Consider the following 24211-nt stretch of genomic DNA (forward strand, 5'->3'; position numbering starts at 1 on the left):
GGGATCTTTCCTTTGCAGGCTGAGTTCATGGTGGCAAATTCTGGGTTCTTTGGCTCTCAGGACCATCACAAATCCCCCTTCCCTTCTCTCTGCTTGCTCCGCCAAAGCTGCTGTTCCCACGTGATCTTGTTGCTGTTGATGGTTTTGACCCAAACTACTCATACTCTGGGATTCAAAGAGATATTCTGCCACCTAGTTTTTGTGAAGATGGCATCCCTGTATGCCTCCAATAATTGTTTTCCAAATTTTTATTTTAAAAGTGATTTGCATTTTTCTATTTATACCATAATGCCTAGGATAGGACAGACTAAGCTACAGTAACAACTAAACTAAAAACTGTAGTGATTACACACAAGCACTTCTTTCTTGTTCTTGTCACAAGTCCAACGCAGTCAGGAAGCTCTCCTGGTTGCTTTCCACCAACAGTGACTCCCGTGCCCGGCTGCTTCCATTTCGCAAATTCTTTGTTTATAGCCAAATAGGAAGACAAGAGAACGGCCAATCACGACAGTGAGTTTTACTGCCAGGCCTGGAAGTCCCATAGATTACTTGTCTGCACATCTCGCTGGCCAGAACTCTGTCATGTGGCCCCAAATTAACTGCAAGAGAAGCTTGGAAACATAGAACAGCAGTAAGAATTTCTGCCACAACTCTGTACAGTTGCCTAAGCAACTTGGTGAAAGGCGGCAGACAAAAACTAGGATGCTACCTGTCTCTTCATATATCTGTACGAGGATGTAAAATGTAATTTGATCAAAGAATATATCATAGTATTTAATAAGGTTTTAATTCCTTAAAATTACTTTAAATTAAAAAAATTTTTATAAGTCAAATTATTTTCGAGTCTGCAAAAAACCATGTCTCCACAAAGAGTCTCCAATTGCTAACAAATTTTGGGGGTGACAGAGTCGGCATATAATTAAATAAAATTAAAATGTCTCCAATTGTAAAGGTTCTAGTTAAATGTGTTTTTAGGAATTATAAAGAATTAAACTATACCATTAATAAATGAAGTAAGAAAATCGTAGTTTGGCATCATTTATAAATGTGTATGTATTCACATTCTAAATCTTCAATATATATACACACAGAAGAAATATAACCTTAAAACAGTGATTTTTATTACCTTTAGTCTACTATGTTTGACTATAAATTTGACTATAAATATAACCATTGGAAGAAAACACAATATTTAAATAAGAATTAAGTTCATCAACATTTACAAAATACAACCAATGTACTCTGACTTGTAATTGTATCTTAAATATTTCAACTTTATTTTTCTGGCATGGTCAGACCATTTAGAAACATTTTCATACTATTTTAATTTTAGGATATAAAACAGTAATCTACTAAATTTTCCATTATAAAAATTAATATGGCAATTCTCAAAATACTGAAAAAACTGTTTTATGAAAGCAGAACTCACATCATAGCAACTTATTTCCTTTCTTCTCAAACATATCTTCAAAAGGCACATTTTAATTAATAGTATTTATCTAAAAGATAGTAGTTGGAGTTTTGAATTTCCAGTCAATTTTCCATTATCTCAAAACTGAGCTCATGGAGGGTCAGAGGAGGTAGGAGAACACAGGTTTCCAATGAACTCTATTAAGGCGGCAGAATTCTCATTCATCACATTCATGAAGACCAAGAGAAAGATGTAAAGGACGCGAGAACTACAGGTCTGTCTTACATGCTAATTTAACCTTCAGGAAATAATTTCTACACAAAAATACTTCCAACACAAGACAATAAGCTTAAAAAACAAAACGTCAAGAGCACAAATTACTCAGTTTGGTCCAACTGGTGATGTTACCGATTTTGAGCCTGAAGAAAAGAACAAAGTTTCTGCTTCTCTATAATCACGTCTTCATATCAGGCTCATTTCAGTTTAAATCACATGGTGCTGCAAATTCCAAGAATGTCAGACATACTGATATTCAAAATAAAGTACAAAAATAAATTTCAAAATCAAATATAAATGATTTTGTCTGTCATGCTCTCCTTTAATTGGCCTGGTAATATAAAATTGACTGTAATTATAATAACATCTGTAATTTCAAGTACTATTATTATTTTTAAGAACTTATAACCTAGGACACCAAAATGCAATCCAATATATAATTTGGGGTATGGTTTACTTTTAAGTTTAATATTAATTGAAGTATTAAATTTTATAAGATCAGTACTCTGAAGTACTAATCTCAAGTACTTGATCCCATGCTAGAAAACAAAAGGGAATTTTATTACTATTTTGGATTCTAAAATATTGGGGATCTACTTAAATTTCATATTATTCCTGTCAAGTCTCACTTGAATGTTTCCATTTTTTAAGAAAAGGGGGAATGTCTTTAGAATTTTTCCTTACTACAACAAAATAATTCACCAAAAATATTCTAAAGTACAAAAAAGAAAATGGTCACTTGATACTTATTGAAGATATAATTTTGTGGTCCCTAACAATAGCCACTTTAGGGGCACTTAGTCAAGTTCTGAAACAGCAGCTTTTAAAATTAAGGCAGCATTGCTTTATTTTTATGTGTTTTTCTATTACCTAACTATTCTATTAAAGTTCATAAGAGCAGTTTCAGACTTACGCACCCTCAAAAGCCTTTTGTAATGTAAAAAGAGTTAACATGAACATTCTTCTCAATGTTTAAAAAGTATATTAAAATTATTGTATTCAAAGTCAACAAACATCTTATTTTTCTACTTGGAATTCTAGGGTAATTACAGCCATTCCAGCATGTGTAAAATTACCTTTTAAACTAACAACAACATAAAATACAAATTTTCTACAAAATATAATACAGGAGATTATCACTTCTTCCCTGAAATAGAAATTTAATATTGGGACAAAGACTTGTAAACTTTTGGTTATATTCAAGATATAACCTTTAAAGACTTGTATTTGTATTACTCAAGGTTTTGGCAACTGGCGCTCTTAACAGCAGATTTACATTACCGTAATGTTTAACAACAAAATAACTCTAAACAGTTTGTTTATCTTATTCTTACATCTGTTACCAGGCAGAAAAAAATGGCTTCCTGCAATGGACAGTCTGAGTAAAGCAATTGCTTCGGTGGACAATCCGACCCTGACTTCCACCTTGACTCCGTTCCACAATTACACAAGGCATTTGTACTAGCTGAAAAGGACTCTTCCCATCTTTCAATGCCTGAGTAAGATTTAAGATCTGCGGAAAGAAGAGAGATTTTCACCAATTTTAGAAAGATAAAAAGCTTCACTTCACTGACATTATTTTAACCATTTATTCACCATAATTTTTTTCATCTACTTACACACACATGAGATTGTGATGAGGAGTGACTGCTATAAATATGACTATATGGATATACATATGTTTATATACACATGTACACAAATGCACAAAATTAGAAAAAAATAACTTTTGCCAATTGGTAACTTTAAAATATTCTAGAATAAACCTATGTCCAGGAACAATGGAATCAGAGAATAATAAAGTGAAGAGTTCCACATATTCTATTCAACATAAAATCTAAATAAATACTGGTTTAAATAGTCTGGTTTTAACTAAATACTTACCTTATCCACTCATTCAACAAATAAATTTACTGTATGCCTACTATGTGCTAGGTTCTGTTTTAAGTGCTAGGGATACAAAAGTTAAAAAAAAAAAAAAAGCAAAATTCCTGCCTTCATAAAATGTACATTTTAGCAGGAGGAGGATTCAATAAATGTGAATAATAAATCATACCATGCATTAGAAAGGTACAAGTGCTATGGGAAAGCATGAAGGAAGGCAAGGGGGTTAGAGAATTTGCGAAGGTAGTCATTTTAAACAAAGTTTTATTTAAGAGCTTACTGTTAAATAAGAAAAATAAAACTAGGAAAAGTAAAATATATTACATTCTATGTCCAAAGACACCCTTGGAATTCCTACTTGAGCATACAAAGAAGGTTATAAAACTCGATGCATAGATTATAGCCTATTCTATTCTCTATTTAGATACAATAAAATTTTAGTAATTCATTTTCTTTCTTCTCTACATATCGGGAAAAATTCCCTCTATCATGTACTTTAGAAATACAGATGTCTCCTTCAGGTATTTGAAAATATCTAATATATACATGCAATACATTTTGATGGTTCTTGTAAAGACTGGTCAATAGTGATAAGCATAAACATTTCACATAAAGCCACACCAATAAACAAGCTTCATAATTCTTTGAATAGTATAAAATAGATGGATTAGTTCCTAGAAAATCTGGAGTATTTAACACATCAGGAGAATAGACCTGTACTAGCATTAGTATTATAGTTATAGATTATATTTGTTTTAGGCTCCCTTTTAAGTTCTTCTTTTAAACTTTTCCAAGTTGGCTATATTTGGATAACAAGGAAAAAAAGAACTTATGAAATTTAAGTCTATAAGCATGGTTCTTACCAAGAAAATAAAACTATGTGCAAAAACATGGCTAAGGAATGAAATGTTCTGATTAGTTTCTTCTTTGGGTTTTAAAAATTCTATTCTAAAAATGTTAGTCTAAATACACCAAACTTAAGTAACATCTAATATTTTCCTGCCTCTAAAGAACAATACATGATTGGTGCAGAGAATCCGGAAAACAGAAAGGTACAAGAAAATGAAAGTCACTTTACAAATTCTCAATTTTTACATAGTTATATAGCAGCAAAAATTATTCAATCCTAAAACTATACTATTAATTTTTCTTTGGGAGTTCAGAAGATACAATAGTCTTGCATTTATTTACTAAAGAAATCTTTGCTGAGCACTCACTGTGTTGAAGAAGGGCCTGAATAGGAGGGAAAAATCATGCGTCCTTAAAGAACTCACAGACTAGAAACAAACAGCCACATGAACCAATAACTGCAATGCAGTGTGACAGACACTTTAACTACAAAGGACCTTAAAATCTGATCCTCACTCCCACATACCACCCATTTTTTCACTTCTCAAAGAATAAGCAAATCTATTATTATATGTTTAAATCAGACAGGATTATTTTTAAAATATAGAATGGAACAAATACTGCAGGCAAGCGGAGATGCCAGAATTCTCTACCCATGTCACATCTGCGAGCTTGATAGGCACATGACAGCCGTGGCAGAGGCAGATGGCACAAACCTGTGGGCTTCTGCATACAGACTGAGCTTTCCTTTAGATTAGTTCACTGGTTTTCAAATTTCAACGCGTATGAGAATTACTGCACTGTATACATCAAACCACATATATTCTACTTTATGGTCAATTTTAAGCTATTTTTCAGTAGTAATGTACCTGATATGCTGATTTTAAAACCACATTTCTGAGTAAAATGGGACACCAGCATATTCCCAGAAAGTGCTGCAGAAATCTAAAAAGAACAACTCCCTGGATTGCAGGACGAGCCTAGGGAGACTGAGCTGGAGCTTGAAAGAACTGTTCTCCAGGTGAAGAGGGAAAGGCATCTGGGGAGAAAACAGCACAAGGGCTCCACAGGGAGATGGGAAGAAAGAGAAGTTCCGAGTTGCTAAGCTTAAGGGAAGCCACAAAACAACAAAAGACAAAGGCGGGTGCATTGTTTGGAGTCAGAGCGTGAAGAGTCTTGTTGACTGTGCTGAAAGCCTAGATTTGAGCCTATACACACGGGCAAATATATCACGGGAGTTTTAAATCATGAAAGACACGATCAGACTTGTTTCTAGAGAGATTTTCTTCATTTTAATGTGGAAAAGAAATGGGAGAAGAGGTAAGGACACCACATAGAATGTCAATAAATCCAGAGAGGAGATGATAAGGGCCCTAAGCAGAGGCAATGCCTAAATGGCACAGATCTGCCAGGCTAAGACAGACCCTCTTATTACATGGATGCAACATGGTACTTCACCCCTTTGAGCCAAATTCTTCCATATAAAATGCAGATAACTGTAGAGTTGTGAGGATAAGCAATAACGAACACAAAAGTGCCCAGTAAAGGATCAAGTACTCAGAGGTACTAAAGTGCTTGTCTCACTTTTTTTAAACATCAATTGTTACTAAATCTGTAAATGAGCCTCTAGTTTGTAAATCACTGAATACTCGTTCACTGTATTTTCATAAAACAGTTTTACTTATTATTTCTGCCATTTTTTCAGATCATGGGGAAAATATATTTCACATTCCCATAAGTAAATATTCTCAGGTCCAATGTTCCAAACAGGCACAGGTAGAACATTAATGAATTTTATTGAACCGACTATGACCTATTTAATGTAAATATCAAAACATGGTTTATCTTTAGCTTTCATAAACATTACCAGTCCCAAACTACAAAAAAAAAAAAAAAAAAAAAACCTTCATTGTAGTTTCAGTCCACAACTTCACAACTTCATGTGAAGAATTAGAGCATGTCACTGATTATATGCATAAAACTGAAGTCTTACTACAAACTAGGGCAAAAGGCTTGGTTATAGAAAACACAAATCATTAAGTTAATAGGCAAAACTGGAGGGGAAAGGAATTTAAGGGATATTTATAAATGATAGAAATAACACAAGCATTTTGATTCAATGAAGGAACTGGCCAAAATAATGATTCTGTTGTTTGGAATTTAGAGTATTGTTATTTGTTTTTGTTAAGCCTCTCTTTAGTAAGTCCTGATTTACTTTAGAATAATATCTGATTTTTTAGACCATTTTTTTTAGAGACAGGGTCTCGCTGTGTTGCCCAGACTGGAGTGCAGTGGCTACTCCCAGGCACAATCATAGTGCACTGCAGCCTGAAACTCCTGGGCTCAAGGGATCCTCTTGTCTCAGCCTCCCAAGTAGCTGAGATTAAAGGTGCATACCACCGTGCCTGGCCTTAGACCAACTTTAAAAAAATGAAACAACAACAATAACAAAACGGCCAGCTAAAACAAGAGAGCTACACAATCATGTACATGGTCAGGGTACACTATTCTTTTTGGCTATCAGAAAGCACAAAATCAAACTAAAATTAAAACCAAAACAAAATCAAACTAAAACATATAACCAAAGTATCATCATTTTATTTCTTTCTCTCCCCAGATCTTAACCCTGTCACTTTTATATTTTATTACATACATTTTTATAATACCTTAAACTCCTTTGTAAATGAGACAGGATATGAATAAATAAACCTAAAATAGCACATAGCCACTGCTATATCTTGTACCAAACCTCAGAGTCATCAAAACTTTTCAGACAGGCATTTTGTAATTTAAATTCCTCATGTGCTAACTTTAATCCACAATTAAAGCTTACAAAATTCTTTGTAGCATTGATTTCTTTATTTGTTTAAAATAACATCCCTAAGATAAAGATACACCTTTAAGGATAAGAAAATTCCAGAGGTTGAAGGATATTGATATGTCCAGTCAATCTGTTTCAAGCAAAAAGGTCAAATCAGGGCATAATTATCTATGCCTGAAAATTTAGCTCAAATGCTTTTTGGGAATGGTAAAACTCTGCAACAAAATTATAATCATTGATCATCTGATCCCTTCATTCATGTCTGAATTACCAAAAAAAAAAAAAAAAAAGCCTCCTAGTGATGCTCCCTGGCTCTAGTCTCCTCATCTGCTAAGCAAACCTGTACCCCACTGTTCAGCCTAGCTTTCTGCAGTGGTTCTTACCCTTTTTTGGGTTAGGGACCCCTTTTGCTGAGATATCCTATCTCCTCCCACACCCAAAATGCACATATAAACAAAATTTTATACACAATTTCAGGCAGTTCATAGAAGAAAACTAGAAGGAGGTCTCCTTTTCAAAACTTTCTGTCTCATCACAGCCTTTCTTTAATGCTAAATTTCTAACTGCTCCAATTCCTTCTGTGTGAAATCTGTATTTTGGTTCTTAAGGCTCTCTATACCCTGGTTCTATCCTACTTCTCCAGCCATTTCACTTACTGATTCCAATAAAGCACTGCATAAATGTGAAAGAGCACAGAGAGATCCACTAGCTAATAATCGGTCCCTTTTCACTGATCCCTGCCCTTCTTAGAAGAGCATAAGTTCCATGAGAGCAAGAACTTGGTTTTGCTCACTGCTTTATCTCCAGTGACTAGTTTCTGGCACTAGTCCTGTCAACAATTATTTGGTGAATGAATAAATGATTATCTTATTTAACTATATTTACTTGCTAAAGTTATATAATATAATATGAGTGTAAAAACTTGACTCATCTTCTTTGCCACAGGTATTGTAGCAAACAGCTACCTTAAATTAAATGTATATTTTAGGAAGAGAATGTTAATGTACAAGTTACCAAAAGACAATGTTTACAGTATAATTTATTTTCATTTCAAGTCTTCCTTTTGGAACCTAAATACCATTAATAGAGTTGAAGAAGCAAATGTCATCTGAGAGTCAGCCCAGCCTGCAGGTCCACATCAGCAGATTTATACCTTGAATCTCTAATACTTAATTAGAGGAGTGAGGAAGAGAGGGAGGAGAGGACTGAGTTACAATTAGTTCTTTCACGCCCCAATCAGTGCTGAACTTTGGTTACTAAACCACTACTCTAGCAAAGGCCAAACATGTTCTGCAAGGAAAAGACCACTGGCAACAGAACTTGATATTGAAATGCTCAGACAAGTGAATTTGAGAAGAAAAATGTAAGGATATTCAAGAAAATAGCTATCCAAATGGGGACAAACAATTCACAGTAGGAGGAAACAAATAGCTAAATAAACAATATACAAAACAAGGTCAAAAATACCTAATTTATAAAACAATAAAGAAACTATTTAAATTAACTTCATTTCTAGTCATCTGAGCATAACAGGTAGTATTAAGAATTCTATCTCCGGGTCACAGTGGAGAAAACAGTTGACTAGTGTTCCAAAGAGATTTTTTTCCTAATGAATATGATTATAAAAAAGTAACCTACCTGGCCTCTCATCACAGACATCTGACTTTCAAAAGTGGCTTTGTCAAGTCCTTTGTCAGTCTATCACAGAAAGGGGAAAAAATTATAATTTCTAAAATCGAGATCTTTGAAACAAATATTTGAAAACAAATGAATACTTCAACTTAGCAAATAAGACAATTAGAAAGCTTTCCTAATTGATAAAACAAAAAGAGTTTTTTACCTGATATCTTTTTGTATACTTTCAGAATGATAAAAAAAGATTTATTTATTTATACCTCAGCTTATTCCATAAGGGATTTAAGAGGGCTTAGGTTTTTTAAGAGAATTAAATAGCAGGTCACCAAATATGTATTATAATTTATGGAGTATTAATAATTTTGTGAAAGTTCAACTTTTGAAGAAAACAACTTCTTAAATTTTAATGCAGTCTCACTTCAAAGAATACTCATAGAAAGTGTAACTTTACAAATTTATGCTCCTGTAAAGTAAAACTGCTAATTCCTCTGTCATGTCAGATTCTACTGCAAGGAGCAATATAAGAAGTAATAAATTGCAAATTAGCTCTGTTAGGAAAATCTCTTCCATTTTAAGAGTTACTTTTACTTTCTGCATAATCAAAATGAAACATTTATTTACCTTAAAAAGTTCATAAAGATCTTCACATAAATCTTGCACAAAGTTCATGTCAGAAATATATGGTAGAATCAAATTTCTTATTTCTTCAGAAAAAGGAACTTTTGCTTGAGGAAGCCAAGCCCAGTGAAATGGATCTATAGAAAGAAGTATTCTAATCAGTGGGAAGAAATGGTTTATTTAGACTCACATTTATCCTGGTTCTTTCTCACAATCCTAGGTTCTCCCAAAAAAAGGACAGGAGAAAGAACTTAATCAGAATACATATTCTTTGCAATTCTAATTATTCAGATTTGGATAGCCAATTCAGACAGTAAAGCATAGTAAACTAGTTATGTCTCTGAGTTTAGACAGTAAAGAGTAAGAGTTTGGATAATGAGTCTATCTCAAATAGCACTATCTCAAAAAATATATCTGAATCTGGTTCCTGAGTTTAGAAATTGATGGATACCTATAATTTGCTCACAGTCTCAGATGAATACCATAGCTGAGGTCCCCCTGCCCTCCACAACTACAAATCATCAGAAGTGACTACTCACTTGTATATAGAAGATAATCTAAAATTTTACATCATTAAGAAGTAAATAAGTGTGTGGCTTTAAGTGATAAAAGATCCATGACCCTGAGCTAACTCTACTTCTCCCCCAAAAAGACCATTAAATCTATACAGCCAAGACTAGAAAGATATATACAGACATAACAGAGGAATCTTCTAGAGAGGGTGCATATTCAGATTCCTACAAGTTAAGGCTTACCACATTATGATCTATAGAGCTACTGTGGGTACATCGAATGAGAATCCTCAGCTTGGATGGATCCTATCTTAGAAAGCCCTGAGAAAGAAACATGCCTTTGAAGTCATTCCTTCTTACTTCTCTATCTACTTCTTTGTACATGGTGAGAAGGACTCTCATTCTAAAGAAAGCTTTTCCTCTGGACCACATCTCCTTGACACCATGTCCAATTTCCTTTGTACCTTTCCCTGAACAATTTCATTAAAAAAAAAAGCCCTTATTCTTTGCCTGCTTCCACTTCTAACCCCTACCCTCAACTTCTACCACCACCATGCAAACTCCCTCCCCTGACACCACCAGTCATCTCATAAGGGTCTCTCCAAAGGCCCACTTGCAATCCTCATATACTACTTAATCTCTCTGTAGCAAGTAGCACTGTTTTCTACCATCTCCTTCATGAAATTCTCTCCTCTGGCTTTGGATATATCACTCTCTCAAAGTTTACCTTCTGTCTTATAAGCCACACCTTCTCTCTTTCTCTTTTCCTTCTCTTTTTCAGTGTCACTGTTTCCCCATCTTCCACACTAGTCCTTCGTTGTCTTCATTCATTAATCATTCATGAAACATTTATTGAGTACTGATGTACCTGGCATTGTACTAGGCTATAGTGTTGGTTCTCCATGACTTCCCTGGGTGATAGCAAACACTACCATGGCTTCCACTATCAAGATGACAGTTTAAAAACTACATCCTCAATACCAATTCCTCTTTCAAGCTCCAGACCCTTAATCCTCAACTTCATGTTTGATAAAATTTCCCAAATGAATAGTAGGCACCTTAAACTTAATCTTTTAAAAATGCAATTTGCATACAGGTTCCAAACAATTAAGGGGAAAAATCAAATGGAACCAAGACATCTCAAATCAGTCAACAAAAGATAAGAAAGACAAAAAACAATAAATTGGAATTCATGGTAAATAAAAAAAGAGAAGATGGCAGGAGAAGTTCAAGCATATCAGTTTACTGAGTATTAAACTACAAGGTTAAGTGTACCTTTTAAAAGACAAAGACTAGGTTTAAAAAAAATCCAGCTAAGTATTGTTTATAAGTCATATACGTTAAAACAAAATGACTAAGGTTAAAAATAAAAGTAGAGAATAATACCAGGTAAATGCTAACAAGAAGAAAGGAGGAATGACAATGTTACAACATACCAAATAAGAAAAACAAAAAACATTGAGAGGGATAAAGTATATATTTCATACTGAAAAAAGAACAAGCCACCACACAGATAAACCACTGGACCTTTATGTGTGTGAAATACAAAGCAAAAAATATGCAGAAATGTAAGAAGAAATTGATAAAATCACAATCACAGTGATCTTTAATTCTCTCTCAAAAATTTAACACATCAAGGGCTCAAAAAATAAATCAAGGATATTATGTGAATAACAATTAACAAGTTTTAGTTAGCAGACACAGAATTTTGTGCCCAAACATTCTTTTCAAAAACAGTTCTCTAAATTGGCCATAAATAAGATCAGAAAGAAATTAATAACAAATTGCAAAACATAGAATTCACATAGGCCATACTCACAGATCACAATGCAATGATACTGGAAAATAACAATAATGAGCAGTTTTTAAAAAATAGCAACAATGGACAGTTGAAAAAATAAACTGACCTAGAAATTTTAAAATCAAATAAAATACTTCCAAATTATTACTACCAAAAAGAAAATCAGAAAGTGTAAACATGTAAAGCAGAACAATAGAACAGCACCTATACAATCTGTGGTTTAGCCAAAATAATACATAGAGGAAAATATGTGGCTTCATACGCATTTATAGAAAAGCAATATAGCAGCCAGGCGCGGTGGCTCACGCCTGTAATCCCAGCACGCTGGGAGGCCAAGGCAGGAGGATCGCTCAAGGTCAGGAGTTCAAGAAAAGCAATATAGAATGAAGATAATAGTAGAAAAGAATAATGATGGAAAACATAAATCAACAAAAGAGAAAAAGCAACCTAACTAAAAGCCTGATCAATAAAATAAAAAGCCAATTATATGAAAAAAAGCATAAATAAATGGGCCAACACTTAACAATAGATAAATCTTTGGCAAGCCTAATGACCTAATGATGACAAAGGCCCATTAATAAACAATAGGAATTTAAAAGAGACATATCACTGATATAAAGACTTTTAAAACTTATCATATATTTTAAACATACACAAATTTTTTTAAAAAAATTAAAAAATCATCTCCTATATTTCCAATAACCTAATTCAATTATTACCAAATTTTTGCAAAATTTGCTTCATCTGTTCCCCTGGGCCCTACCCCCACAAGCATTTTAAGGCAAATTCCAGATTATCATTTCATTTCATCCCTTAAATACTTAACATGCACTGAGGGGATTTTTTTTAATTATAAGAGAATTCTAATAAAATGTTATAAATCTAAACTCAAGATATCATGGGCAATTTTAAGCAAAATAAAAGTACCTAAAACTGGCTCAAGAAGATGTAGAAAACCTACTAACCGTAAGAGACTGGGAAAGCAATTACAGCACTACTCACTCAAAAGGAGTTGGGGTTGGGGGGCAGGCCTAAACTGTTCTCGAACTCCTGACCTTGAGCGATCCACCCACCTCGGCCTCCCAGAGTGCTAGGATTACAGGTGTGAGCCACCGCGCCCGGCCAGGCCTAAACTGTTTTACAAGTGAATAACCCAAAACTCCAAATACAGTTCTACCAGAATGTTAAAGTAGCTAATCCTCATGTTATATATATATTTAAAATTGGAAAGCTACCAAACTCATTTTCCAAGGCTAATATAAGCCTAAAAATCAAAACCAGTCATCCAAAAATACGCAACTAATACACAGCAAGGCCCATGTTGTACACATGTTTGCATCCCTAGTGCCTAGAACTGAGCCCTAATGAATCATATACTTCAACAATTTTTTCCTCTGCTATTTTGATATCTGTAAATTTTGTTCCTTTCCCATTCTGGAAAAGAGGTAATTATAAAATCTATATAAGGTTCTAAATACTCACATGCTCTCCATTCATCAGGGTGTTTGAAAGGAAATGCTAAACCATTATCAATTGCAGCTATTTTAATACGCAATTCCTTATCATCAGTACATTTTGATTCCTAAAAAGAAAAATAATCTGTTGATAAAACAATCTATATAAATATTACCAAAGGGTAAATTATTTTCAATAATTATTGAGATTTAAGAACATATTCACTCTGAAGAGCTTATAAAAATTAACAAGAAGTTCCCAGAAAGAATACAAATTCACCCAGGAAGGGAAAAGATTGCCTTAAAAACCAGTAAGAATTTCATAATGACTATTTTTAAAAATTTGATATTACCTGTTTATCCAGTAATGGTTTTGTTTGTTTTTCTCTTTGGAGAAAAGGGCTTGAAAATACTAAGACTTAAGTGATGTTCTAAAATTCATTGCTAGATGCACTATTTAAATGTATGACATTTTGTAAAATATTAATGATTTTTTTAAGAAAATTTAACAAAATTACTTTATCAATATCTAGTCTTTCTCAAGGCCCCATAGAAATAATTAGTTCAAACATAAAATGTTTCTAAATAAAACTGCCCCAAAGATCATAACTAAATATAATAAGATTCAGTAGAAAGAACCTCAAGATATTTATTCTTTTTTTTTTTTCCTGAGACAGGGTCTTGGTCTGTCCCCTGGGCTAGAGCGCAGTGGTATGTATCATCATAACTCACTGCAACCTCAAACTCCTGGGCTCAAGTGATCCTCCTGCCTCCACCTCCCTGGTAACTGGGACTACAGGTTCACACCACCACACCCAGATAATTTTTCTATTTTTTGTAAGAGATGGGGTCTCACTCTTGCTCAGGCTGGTCTTAAACTCCTGGTCTCAAACAATCCTCCCACCTCAGCCTCCCAAAGTGCTAGGATTACAACAGGTGTGAGCCACCACACCCAGCCAAGATATTCTTGATGATAGAATATAGGCCATTCCTAACTTCTACATCTTCTATAGCAGAAATGAAGACCTCAGGAGCAAGAGGGTTTTCATGTTAAATAGTATTTCCAGTTATTTAAAGACAGATGACTGCCACTACTAACTGGCCTAGATAAAATGACAAAAAGTAAAAAAAAAAAGGCAATTTTTAAATTAAAAGTACTACAGTGAAGGCTCATGTCATGTATCAGGTTTCTTTTGTTTCTTTTAGTTTGTATCAAATATCTTAACTCAATGAAAATGGATGAAATATTACTAAGAACAAAAAAATAAAGTTTTCAGCAAAATCTAATTGCTCAAGATATACCAATAAAATAAATTCAGGAGCTATTATAAATATGCACAATTATGTGTATATTTCAAATCCATTTCTGCTATAACTGCCATTTATTTTTATTTATATCATTCTTTTCTACTTACAACTAAATAATTATTGAGGCACAATTTACACACAATTATCTTCATATATTAACATACACAATTTGATGAGCCTTGACATATGTAAACCTTGACCCAAAAGTTTCCTTGTATCCCTCTGCAGTCCATCCCCCCCACCACCACCACCTCATCCCCAGGCAACCACTGGTCTGTTTTCTGACACTAGAAACTAGTTTGCATTTTCTATATTTTTACACAAATGGAATCATACAGTATGTTCCTTTTATGTATAGCTTCTTTCATTCAGCATGACTTTAAGATTCACTCACATTACAATGTGTATCAAGTTTGTCCTTTCTTATTGCTAAGTACTACGAATATTTTTAAATTTCTTTCATAAACACAAGTATAAACTTTTAAAAGTGATGAAGTGATAACTTGAGAACACAGATATTATAAATATTGAAGAAAATTTTTTAATAACTTAAAATTTTTTCTTTTCTTTTTTTATATATATATTTTTTTGAGACAGAGTCTCACTCTGTTGCCCAGGCTAGAGTGCTGTGGCACCAGCCTAGCTCACAGCAACCTCAAATTCCTGGGCACAAGCAATCCTCCTGCCTCAGCCTCCTGAATAGCTGAGACTACAGGCATGTGCCACCATGCCCAGCTAAGTTTTTTCTATATATTTTTAGTTGTCCAGCTAATTTCTTTCTATGTTTTTAGTAGAGATGCGGTTTTGCTCTTGCTCAGGCTGGTCTTGAACTCCTGAGCTCAGACGATCCGCCCACCTTGGCTTCCCAGAGTGCTAGGATTACAAGTGTGAGCCACCGCGACCGGCCAAAATTTTCTCAAATATACAGATTGTTTTAAACTTGTAAAACTATTCTGAAAATATCTTTTATGTAAATATGTAAAATTTGAACTTGGGTACTCAAAAGTTGATAGCAATTAATCTAAAATCTGTAAACGATAGTGTTATGGGTCTATGCAGTCTATTACATACGTTAAAACCAGCTTCTTATAAGAAGTACTTTTTTTTTAAGTTCAATGGCTATGATTCACAGGTAAAGCACACATGTTCCATTGTATTAGTTAATATTGTATTACCTAATACTGACTCAAAAGACTCAGAAAGAAGTGAAACAGTAAAATACAAACATAGTGACCAAAAATACCAGAAGTCTTTATTACATAAAAGCAAAAAACATCTGGTGATCCTAAAATTTTCTAAGCTCTAAAAAAGGACTAAGTTGGTATTATTCTTCTATTTCAATACAAAATAAAAAATAAGCTAGGCACAGTGGCATGCCTGTAATCCCAGTTACTTGGGGGTCTGAGGCAAGAGGATCACTTGAGCTTAGGAGTTCAAGGCTGTAATGTGCTATAATTGTGCCCGTTCAGTGGAGTCACTGAACTCCAACATGAGCAACACAGCAAGACCGTCTCTTAAAAAAAAAAAAAGTTGCCCAGAGATAATAAAAAGTAGAATTGAGAAATGCAATGTAAACAAATGACGGAAAGAAAAAGGATGAGAAGGGGATTAAAAACCAAGGATCTAAGTGAAGGAAGGAGGAAATGGTGAAGAATAACTTAACTTCAAGGAATCTTTTACAGAAATTAAATACATATATTTTTTATTTGTTTATTTTAAATTTCCTTACCTTACAGTCAATTTCTTTTCCACATTTCTGCTTTTCATAACTGATTAACCAATTATCATTGCCTCTGTCTTTCAAAACAAAACAATCTGTTACTTCATTTTTATGGACATTACATTAGGTCATTAAATTATGAAATGTCTGATTTCGAATCAAAAGTTAGGTTTACTATATCTCAGATAGAAGCAGTACAATTAATCAAAGTATGCCCTAAACTATCACAGTTTTGCCAGCTTAACAGTAGCTTGCTTATGCCAGCCGTGAAGAAGCCTGGAGAGCAAGTGGCAATGAAATCACAAAAGACATTTTCCACAGCTTGTTGAGAATTGAATATTTTTCCTTACAAGAAGTGGTCCAAAGCCTTGAAGAAGTGATAATCAGTTGGTGCAAGGTTTGGTGAATATGGTGGATGGCAGAGGGTTTCCAAGTCCAGCCTCTTTAGTGTGAGCAGCATTGTTTGTGCAACATATGGTCCAATGTTGTCTTGCAACAGGACTGGCCTGTCTCTATTGATCAATCTCGGCTGCTTAATTGCAGGCATCCTCACCATTTCATAGTTGGTTGCAGTAGACATCCGCTGTAATTCATTGACCAGGTGTCATGAAGCTGAGTGGATAATACCAGCGCTGGACCACCAAATAGACACCATTAGCTTTTTTGATGAACATTCGGTTTTGGACTGTGTCTTGGTACTTCATCTTTATCCAACCATTGTGCTGAATGCTTGTGATTGTCAAAAAAGAGTCCACTTTTCATCACATGTAACAATATGGCATAGAAAATATGTCATGACCGCAAAGAAAGACAAATTTCAAGATGATTTCTTTTCTGACACTCGTTTAATTCATGCAGTGCCCAGCTATCCAGCTTGTTTCACATGGTCCAATATTGTTGGAATAGGAACATCAAATCTTGCTGCTAATTCACGAGTAGGTTGAGATCGATTCGCTTCCACTACAGCTTTCAGCTCATCATTATCCACCTTGGTCTCAGTTCACCCACGTGGCTCATTTTCAAGATTAAAATCACCAGGACAGAACTTCTCAAACCATCAACGTACTGTGGGTTCATTAGCCACATCCTTCCCAAACACTTCATTGATATTCTTCACTGTATTGGTTCCAGGATGGAAGTCACATTTGAAAATAACACGAATTTTTGACTTATTCACGGTTTCACAAAAATTACTATTAAAAAAAATTCAAAAGATAATCACAAGCCAAACCATGCATTTGAAAGAATGAGGATGTACCTTCACAATAAAAATGAAACAAGAATTGTTAAAGTGAAATATCAGAGACATCAACTGTCAGACTTAGTACTTAAGGAAATCAGACATTTCATACTTAATAACCTAACAGCTTAATATTGAAGGAGAAAATCTAGTCACCATCTGATTTTTGAGACTTTCATTGGTTATTTGTAGCATATGTTTACCATATTAAAGATTCCAATTTAACACATACAAACTAAAAAAACCCCCCACAAATTTTAGCTAACCTTTATTGAACATTTTCTCTGTGCCAGACACTGTTGAGTTTAACATGTATTTAATTCATGTAATCCTCATAACCACCCTGCAAGGTGGGTACAATTATTAAACCAAGGTTATTAAAATCAAGGAACTTTTCCTTACCTTAGGATAAAAAAGCATCTATCCTTATTGCTAGGCAAATGTCTAAGTAGGATCACCTAATGTCAGTATAAGAGTAGTCCAGACTGTATACTAATGTTAATATTTACCTAAGAACATTATTAATTAAGAAGGTAAATCTAGAAAATTACATGATGCTTTTTCAGAATCTAATATAAATGAGGAAACATGTCTGAACCACTGGTTCTTAAACGTTAGGGTGCAACAGAATTACCAGGAGGGCTCCTTAAAACACAGCCTGCTGGCCCCACTTGCAGAATTTCAGCAGAAATGGGGTGGTGTCTGAGAAGACACATGTTTAACAAGTTCTCATGCAATGCTAAACCTGATAGTCAGGGACCCACAATTGGGAACCCCTGCTGTGGATTATCTACACCACTGCCTCCCTTTCGGCACAGAAAAAAATTAAGAGTTTAATGTATTTATAGACTATACTGTTATATGTCAAAATAAGTCATATGTCAAAATAAGTATGTAACACAATTTACACAATAAAGTTTCAATTATTCATATTATGCAGATAACATTTCTAATATCGGGCTTTGTCTTGCCCCTAAGAAATCTCTCCGTAAGGGATAGGAACTGATCTCTATCACCTGGGAGAAGCCTGCTATGAGTCAGGATCCCCCATGCAGGACTAATTCTGCCCAGGAGAGGCAGCACTACATCTGTTTTCCAAAGCAGGTAAAGAAAGAGGCTTCAAGACTTCTGCATCAAATTTCATGGCTTTGATTTGGATAACAAAATACAGTCTGAAACTAATAAGATTTGAGTGAACAAATGAGAGAACTTCAATACCTGTATTTCTGATGATGTAATCCAAAATAACTAATCTTTCAAATTGTGACTGAAATTGTTTTCTAATATTCTCAGGCAAAGGGTCAGCTTCAAATTTCCTAAGCCAATATTCAGCCTCCTTGTAACCTTCAACAAATAACTGAAAGGAACCAATCTATAATTTTAAGAACTACAGTTAGAAAAGAAAGTACAAGAACAAAGGGATTAACTTTTTAATTTCTCAGCAGTACTGTCACAAAATATGTTACATAAACACAATAAGAATGAAAAGCTAACACTAATTTAGATAAGCCACATTTATCAAGAAAACTATTTTTATACTCTGTTTAAATAATCACATGAAGAATACATAGCAAACAAAGAATGCTCAACCCTAGGCTCTCAAGGAGCACAATAGCTATTTTAGAATAATTAAAAAAGAGAATAAATATGTGCCCTCAGGTGATACTCTTAAAAAGAATGCTGTTTTCTAAAAATATTCATTAAAATAAATTTAATTACGGAGGCCAAATTTTAAACCTATCCTGGTGATTTAATAACAGTGCAAGTTTATCTTACTAAAGAAACTTTTCAGGGTTCTTTTTATAACATAAAATACAAAATAAAATTTTATTTAAAAAACAGGATGGATTCCTTGGCCAGGCAGATTAAAGATCCTGTCATAAATTTTAAAAAACTAATCAATTAATCATAACCTTGATAGTGTTTTTTTTTTTTTAAAAGTCCTTTCCTTGAAGATATAACCATTTTAAAAGGCACTGCTATTACTAAAATTACTAGTTAACATTAAATAATTTATTAAAGAAGGAAATATTAATACAAATTTAAACAGCACACAACACACATGCAATGTATAACCTAGTGTGCCTCATAAATGCAAACAAATCACCACAAAGAAAATCTATTTCTTATCCTAACACCTTATATTGTTGTTGGCATGAAATTTTAATGATTTCCTTAGAGTTTTCTTTAAAGAACTTATAAGTACCAGTAACTGTCATGAATGTGGAAATAATATCCTCCTTTAGTCACACTTATTTCAGTATATCCAAGGAGGACCAGGCCTTCTACAACTTTTCAAACTTTCTGCCAATTTGGAGTATACTTTTTTTAAAAAAGTTAGGTTAATCATGAATTTCTACTCAAATTCTTTTATCTAGATAAATGTACAGCAACAAACCAACAAAATAACAGGCCAAATATATTTAAAAAAAATAAACCCTAAAGCTTTTTCTAGAACATCTTTCCACTTTAACCCTTTCCACCCTTGCTTAGCTAGCTGCTACTCATCCCTCAGGTTTATTGAAAAGTCACAAGAAAAAAACAAAATTTAACATGCAATGAGTAAACATAGCTGCTACCATTTACCAAATCTTTACTATGTACCAAGTACGTGACATGAATTTCTTAATTGTATCCTCACAACAACCTAAGAGGTAGTTTTTATCATCCCTGTTTTATTGATACTGGGGCTTAGAGAATAAGGAACTTGCCCCAGGTCTCAGAGCTAACTAACAGAGAGTCTGGGATTAGAACCTAGGTCTGCTTCTAGATCTGAGCTTTTAGCCATTACTTTATAAAGCCTTCTATGTAACCTCTTCTTGGAAACATTCCCCACCCTTCCTAACTGGGTAAGGCATCCCTCTTCTATCCTCTCAGAGCTTCCTGAACTTACCATCATATCTACAGCTTTATCACACCTACAGCTTTATCATACTGCATTGAAATTACTTGTTTACTATAAGTTTCTGGAAGATTAAAAAAACTGTTTTCTTTATTATTATATCCACAGCTCACAGCACAATTCCTAGCTCCTGGAGTTCAGGATACACGTGCCTAATTGCTCCCCAAATAAAGCTTATTAGAGAAACTTACCTTAGGAGGGAGTCCTATCCGATGAAACTTTCTACCTACTTTTGGCACTTTTTCTAAAGCATACTTTTTGCCTCTTGATTTTGCACGGTCAATGGCACTGTAGTTAAAGGTCTCACTGACAAGCCAAACCACCTAGAAACAAAGAGCAATGAAATATAGACTTAGGAATGAACATTTTGAGGAAGGCTTAAATAAAAATTTATAAAAGCCAAAAAGAAAACAATAGCAATCTTTTAAGCATTTTAGTTATCTCTACCTTCAATAGGATCTCTAGATCCCTAATCTTTTTCTGCTTTCTAAATGGTAGTTCTTTCTTCTCTTGTTAGCACTGTCTGATCTCAGAGAAACAAGACACATTGCCTTAGATACCGTGTGGATCTATACTACAGTCAATTTACTAGTCGTTCATGACTCTTCGATTACCAAAAAAGGGGCTCAACTATAGGCTTAATCATAAAGAATTATTACTATTCAGAGATAAACAGGCTGTAAATTAGAAGTACATGATTAAAAACAAATTCTCCTTTACCTTTGTTTTAGGTACAACGCCCAGATGAAGCTTTTCATCCACAAGGTAGGCACCAGCTTCAGAAAGGTAACCCTGATTAGGAACCAGGCAGCCTCTGCCAAAGCAGCAAGGGCAGCAGACCTTATGAACATATTTGGTCCATTTTGGATTCAGTTGACCATAAGGCTCTTCTGATTTGGGTTTAAACACACCAATAATCTTCTACACGGAAAAAAAGTAGAAACCTCATTAGACTTTTAATATAGATAATAATCCATAAAATGCATTCTGATAACTTGTTTTCTACTGCTTTCCAGTAGAAAGCAGTCTACTGATTTAGACACAACCCTCAAATATTAAGAGTTTCAATCACATTTTTATATTCATTCCCCTTCAAGCAATCTAAAATCAATAATCCTTGGACCAGTAGTTTTCAAATGGTGGTCTGACAAACCACAGAAAGGAGAGGGCAAGGCTCCAAGACCCCATGACATTTAACCAGATTAACTCTGATTTCACCTGTTTTATACTTCTGGACTTCCAAGTTAAGAAAAAGTTCCACTGATTTTTAAATGTTTATTAAAAACCACCACTGTAAACCGGGCATGGTGGCTCATGCCTGTAATCCTAGCACTCTGGGAGGCCGAGGCGGGAAGATCGCTTGAGCTCAGGAGTTTGAGACCAGCGTGAACAAGATGGAGACCCTGTCTCTGCTAAAAATAGAAAAATTAGCCAGGTGTCATGGTGCATGCCTATAGTCCCAGCTACCTGCGAGACTGAGACAGGAGAGTTACTTGAGCCCAGGAGTTTAAGGTTGCAGTGGGCTATGATGACGCCACTGTGCTCTACGAGGGGTGACAGAGCAAGACTCTGTCCCCACCTCAAAAAATTAATAAATAAATAAAAACCACCACTCTAGATCAAACAGTGTTATTATTCATTATTTACTAAACGTCCAAATTATGTTTGTTTATTCTCTACTTTCCCCACTGTAATTTACATTCTAAAAAGGCAGGGGCTTTGTTAGGGCTGCATCTCCGGTACTTAGACTAGTACCTGATACACAGTAGGCATTTCAAGTATTTGTTTAATAAGTGGATAAATTCAATGACAAAAAACAGTTGTCTAAAATACAAAGGTAATAAGATATTGTGAACATCTATGCTGTCAGACAGTCCTACTCTTAATTCTTTTCCAGTTATTTTTTCATGAACCAATTTTAAATAAACTTTTAAAAAAAATTTGCTCTTGGATATCTAAAAGTCTCTATATTCTTTAGTACTGTCTGATACAATATATTCATATTAAATTTACAGGCTGAATTATCCTTAAGCAAGAAATAAAAATCTTATTATAATTCTAAGTATATAACTGCTTTATAATGCAATAAATTTAATACAATAAAGTCTGAGTCACTAGTAAAAAAATCAACAAGAACAAATTAAGAACTCAAGCTTGGAATAAAGACTGAGACTGACATTACCTATACATAATTTTAAATCTCAAAAAAAAAGACGGATTCAAAATTATTTTTGGCTGGGTGCAGTGGCTCATGTCTGTAATTCAGTGCTTTGGGAGGCCAAGACAGGAGGATTGCTTGAAGCCAGGAGTTCAAGACCAGCCTGGGCAACATAGCAAGATTCCATCTCTACAAAAAAAATTTTTTTTTAATTAGCCAGGTGCAATGGTGTGCACCTATAGTCCTAGCTACTTGCCGGGAGAATTGTTTGAGCCCAGGAGTTCAAGGTTACAGTGAGTTATGATTGCACTACTGCATTCCAGCCTGGGTGACAGAGTGAGATCCTGTCTCTAAAAATAATAATAAATAAAAAATAAATCATTTTAAAAATACAACTTGAATCTTTGCCAAGAAAAATTTGGTGAAATTATAAACATTCTTCCCCCTGAAAAAAGAACTGCTCATTATGCATCATTCAGAAAGCTTTTAGAAGGAAAAAACAGGCTTTTAAAAAAAATTCTAGATGAATTGGAACAAAGTGCCATATCAACTTTTCCTTTCTGTCTAGAATCAGTTTGGTTCATTTCACTTTGTCAGATGCCAATGCCTTCAAACTTCTGAATGCCCAGCCTCCTTCCCCTGGTATAATGATTAGCTCTATTTCTAAATAGTAACGTGCTTTAGTAAAAATAAAAAACTGACCTTTATTTTGGAAAAGAGGTTGTAATCAGATTTAGTAGGAAAATATCTTCAGAAACTCACAATGACTTTGCATTTAAAAATTAGTGCTTTCCAAAATTTCTGTTATATATAGTAGGTCTGTGAAATTCTCACCCTCTTAGGATCCTTCACAAAGTAACTTCCACTTGAACCTTGAAAGATTCTTTCTGGAAAAATTCCAACTTCTATTGCTTGCTCTGCTCTCAACATAATATCAGCAAATTCTGGATCATCCAAGACTGCATTCATCTCTGAAGTACTAGTAGTTACTGAATTAAGAAAAAAGACCAGCTATGAGAATGCTCATGATACAGACCTGTAATATTGAATTAGGTTAGTGGCATGAGGATACTAAGGTACAAAAAATGTAATCACGTATTGTATGAAACCTCACTTCTCTTAAAGTTCCAAATAATCACATATGGGGAAAAAAAGTTCAGTATTTGTTGAAAGAATCATACTAATATCTCTCATTTCTTTGAACTCCTCTCCTCCAGTGATTCTGTCTGTCCTCCTTCAGCCTCTGACTCCATAGTCAAATCTCAGATCTTGTCATTACCAATAATTATAAGCTCTCTACACTTCCTTTTCTTCTTTTTGTTTTTTTTCTTTTTTATAGAGACAGCATCTTGCTATGTTGCCCAGGCTGGTATTGAACTCCCAGCCTCAAGCAATCTTCCCACCATGGCCTCCCAAAATGCTGGGATTATAGGCATGAGCCACTGTGCCCAGCCCCATACTTTCAATCACAAGCACCTCCTATCTTCCCATTTTAGTCCCTCTGGCGCCTTCAGTTCAAAAATTCGTCCACCCCACTAGAAACAACAAAGCACTGATCTACCACGATGTCATTGAACTTCACCATCTTCATGTTCTTGCTACCTACTCCTCGGCCAGCTTAA

The 24211-nt window shown here is 34.3% G+C and overlaps 1 protein-coding gene across 1 annotated transcript in view; it reads right to left on the reverse strand.

Annotated features, from left to right (window-relative positions):
• Nucleotides 1-2453: 2453 nt before the first annotated feature.
• The window catches only part of PI4K2B (phosphatidylinositol 4-kinase type 2 beta), a 29466-nt gene continuing 7708 nt past the window's right edge, over nt 2454-24211 (reverse strand). Inside the window, exons 2-10 of the mRNA XM_069494424.1 lie at nt 23424-23578; nt 21152-21352; nt 20623-20754; nt 18748-18901; nt 16299-16366; nt 13290-13389; nt 9498-9631; nt 8880-8939; nt 2454-3200 (exon numbers count right to left, since the gene is read on the reverse strand). Coding sequence (XP_069350525.1) covers nt 3027-3200; nt 8880-8939; nt 9498-9631; nt 13290-13389; nt 16299-16366; nt 18748-18901; nt 20623-20754; nt 21152-21352; nt 23424-23578 — 1178 coding nt within the window. The 3' untranslated portion in view covers nt 2454-3026. The remainder of the gene's footprint in view (nt 3201-8879; nt 8940-9497; nt 9632-13289; nt 13390-16298; nt 16367-18747; nt 18902-20622; nt 20755-21151; nt 21353-23423; nt 23579-24211) is intronic.

This window comes from Eulemur rufifrons, chromosome 19 (assembly GCF_041146395.1).
Source record: "Eulemur rufifrons isolate Redbay chromosome 19, OSU_ERuf_1, whole genome shotgun sequence".
NCBI classification, from domain to species: Eukaryota; Metazoa; Chordata; class Mammalia; order Primates; family Lemuridae; genus Eulemur; species Eulemur rufifrons.